General features: G+C 49.3%; 1 protein-coding gene across 1 annotated transcript; it reads right to left on the minus strand.

Annotated features, from left to right (window-relative positions):
* Positions 1 to 594: 594 nt before the first annotated feature.
* Positions 595 to 1513, minus strand: LOC123403564 (auxin-induced protein 15A-like). The gene has a single exon (XM_045097490.1). It carries the CDS (start codon positions 1398 to 1400, stop codon positions 1038 to 1040), a length of 363 nt encoding a protein of 120 aa, XP_044953425.1. The 5' UTR covers positions 1401 to 1513; the 3' UTR covers positions 595 to 1037.
* Positions 1514 to 3147: the final 1634 nt, after the last annotated feature.

Here is a 3147-nt window from a genome sequence, read left to right on the forward strand (position 1 = left end):
CACTTTTTTTACCCCACTTGCCATATTATTAACCACTTACTTGTGTGGGAAAAATAACTTGATTGCCATTTTTTAATGTTGTTTTGTATAAAGCCTTGTAGTAGTTTCTATTATGCATGATATAAAAAAGCATGTAATATGTTGTGTTTGCCAATTTAAATATGCTAACTTGTCGTATTTACATACAACTTTGCCAGAAAATTATTTTGTGTGCTTGTTAGTTTTAACTATGCCGATTTGTATATTTACAAACGATGACCAAAAAAGATTTCTTGTGATCATCGGTTTTAAATATGTTGAGTTGTCATATTTTCGCGAGTAATAGCCTATAAAAAGTTGTTTGTGTTTGCGAGTTTGATTATGTCGAGATGTCATATTTATATGCAATTTCTAAAAAATATGACGATTAAATTATTTTTTATTACACAAGTAAGTACTTACTAATATGACAAGTAAGTGCAACAAATATGGTAAGTACGAGAAAAAAAGTTGCCGAAATATGTCTACATGGAATCTAGTTTTGAAGATTTCGTCAAAACAAAGTTAACGACGAAAACGGATCATCGATCGAATTAATGGTTTAAGAGATAAAAGTTTTTAAATTCCAATCATTGAAAGATGAATTATTGCATGTATGCATGCATGAAAGAGAACACAATGCATGCTTGCGCAGGTGCAACACGGTGATGCCGAGATGCGGCGCTGTTAATTAGATTTGCCCTTCATCCTTTTCATCTCTTGACAACATTAATCTTGTTAATCCTAGAAAATAATATCCATAAACCTACTGGTCTCGTCAGACCAGCTGATACCGATCAACGCAAAAAGGACCAATCACCGACAACTGACTAATTAATCACCTACTGACTTCCTCTGATGCCTCTCCGTAAATGGAATCTCTCTGCTTCTCTATGTACGGGTACGTGTGCACGTGTGAGTGTCGTCTCCGGCAGGCAGGTGGACTCCCGCCGCTCGAGCGCTCTGGTGCTCTACAGACGAGAGCCGACGGGCCATGAATCGATGTCGATGTGGGTCGATCAGGACGTGGTTTCGGCGCGGGTGCACGGGGCGAAAGAACAGCCGTGCTGCTGGTGGCCGCCGGCGTTCACGTGCACGCGGTGCGAGGAGGAGGAGTGGGAGTGCGCCGTCTCCCGGTCGACGAGCGCGCGCAGGCGGAGGAACTCGTCGACGGAGCAGGGCAGCCAGAGCGGGCCGGCCGAATCGTAGCCGTACGTGTCCCGCGCCGCCTCCAGCAGCCGCTGGAAGAGCGGGTGGTAGAGGTAGGCGATGGGGATGACGAACCGCCGGAACCCGTCGCCCTGCTGCTCCGCCTGGCCGACCTGCACCGCAAGCCACCCCTTCTTCACCTTCCCCTTCTTCTCCGCCTTGTCCCCTTGCATGATGATGGCAGCTCCCTGTCCAACTGCACCCGGTCGAGCTCTCGCCGTCGTTGCTGCTGCGAAGCTACTGCTGGATACCAGCTGCTAGCTATAGCCAAAGGGCCGGGCGAGAGGTGTGTGGTGCGGTGTGGTTCGCGGCACTCGCGGTGGTTTTTATAGGACTTGCACGGCTTGTGCGGGCCTGCTGAAGATTGGAAGATTAGATTGGCCGCCGGTGCGTGGCGCCGCTGCTTGTACGTACGTACGGCGTCGTCCTTTGCCACGGAACCCGACCTCGGGGCATCCGTGTCTTGCCGGGACGGCGGGCGATAGATCGTCTGCGTCGCTGACACACCGGCCCGTCGGAACAATCAGGTTACGGCGTCGGGGTCACTGGCCGTGTCCGATCGTCCCGTGCACGCCAGGCCTCAGTTGCGGTGAGGGGGGTGGAGCCGTGCGCGCGATCGAGTGGAAGGTGCGATGTGGTTTCGACGAAGAAAGAGTTGGTGCACAGGTGGTACGTACGTCGTCCTTTGGTCGTGGCAAGCTTGGCCCATGACGGCCGACTGGCCGTTGCAGCTGGAATTTTTTTCTTGAGCTGTGCGAGCGGGCGGACTGGCACCTGTTGCTGTAGTGTACGTGACTGCTGCCTCACGTCCACTAGAGATATTGATAGTAGATGGGGGCAATTAATTGGTCGGGCTCTAGCTTTCCTCATTCATCGCCGAATTGTTGGATTGTAGCTGTTGGAGCGAAGTTGCTAAGGCCATGCATACATTTTAGTTTCGTGATTAAAAATAGTGGGGTTAAAACTTGCTAGCCTCATCAATGCTTGAATCTAAATAGTACTAAAGAGACTAAAATCAAGTTAATGAGCATTTATTATCCTTCGATAACTCGTGTTAAATGAGAGGAGTTAACTGAGGAGAAAGATGGCTAATCCATATTTTAGTAAGGATTATCCTGACTAAATTTTTTTAATCTCAAGACTAGTTTTAGCCCCTCTTTAGTCAGAGATGCTTGAACTTTAGCCTTTTAAAAAGACTATTTTTAGTCAGACTATAATAAGTCCCTTGGATCCAAACAGGGCCTAAGGCCAACTCCAGAGCGCGGGACTCCGCGTATGTCGGTTCGGGGTAAACGGACGGACGCCACGACCCAACACGTAGGATCATACTCATTTTCTATCCGTTTATTTAAAGCAATTTTAACAAGTCGATCCAAACGGACAACGTTTTCATTCGTTTTTTCTCCGTTTGGGTTGGTCGCCCGGCCGGCGTCCGTCCTGTTTTAGATTTGGATCGGCAGTGCGCCCAACGCGCAGACCCATGTCATGTCCGTACACAATTTTTTAAAAGGGCCCGTGGCCATAGACCATGCGAGCGGCCATGTCTCATGTCGGCATCATGTCAGCGTCGGCATACAATCACCACACAACTCATGATGACGGGCACACATGCCAGCAAACAAAAAAAGGGTGGGACTTGAGTTTCACCAGTGTTGTGGAGGAAGAGGGAAGGGAAGGGAAGGGAAGGAGGAGGATGACGATTGGTGCGATGCGAAGAGTGTGATGTGCATAACGCCAAAGCAGAACTTATAAAGCCTCGGCCAAGCCATGCGAAGGGCGTCCAACCGCTTCAATGGAGGGCAACTGTCGGAGTTCGTTCCTCGAACAGCTGCGTTCGCATTGAAGCGAAAGCTCCCTAGAGGTTGTGTCGGTCAGCGTCGCCCTCCCGTCCCTTCACATTAGGAGGCATCAATGTCCGTC

The sequence above is a fragment of the Hordeum vulgare genome, chromosome 6H (assembly GCF_904849725.1).
Source record: "Hordeum vulgare subsp. vulgare chromosome 6H, MorexV3_pseudomolecules_assembly, whole genome shotgun sequence".
Classification (NCBI taxonomy): domain Eukaryota; kingdom Viridiplantae; phylum Streptophyta; class Magnoliopsida; order Poales; family Poaceae; genus Hordeum; species Hordeum vulgare.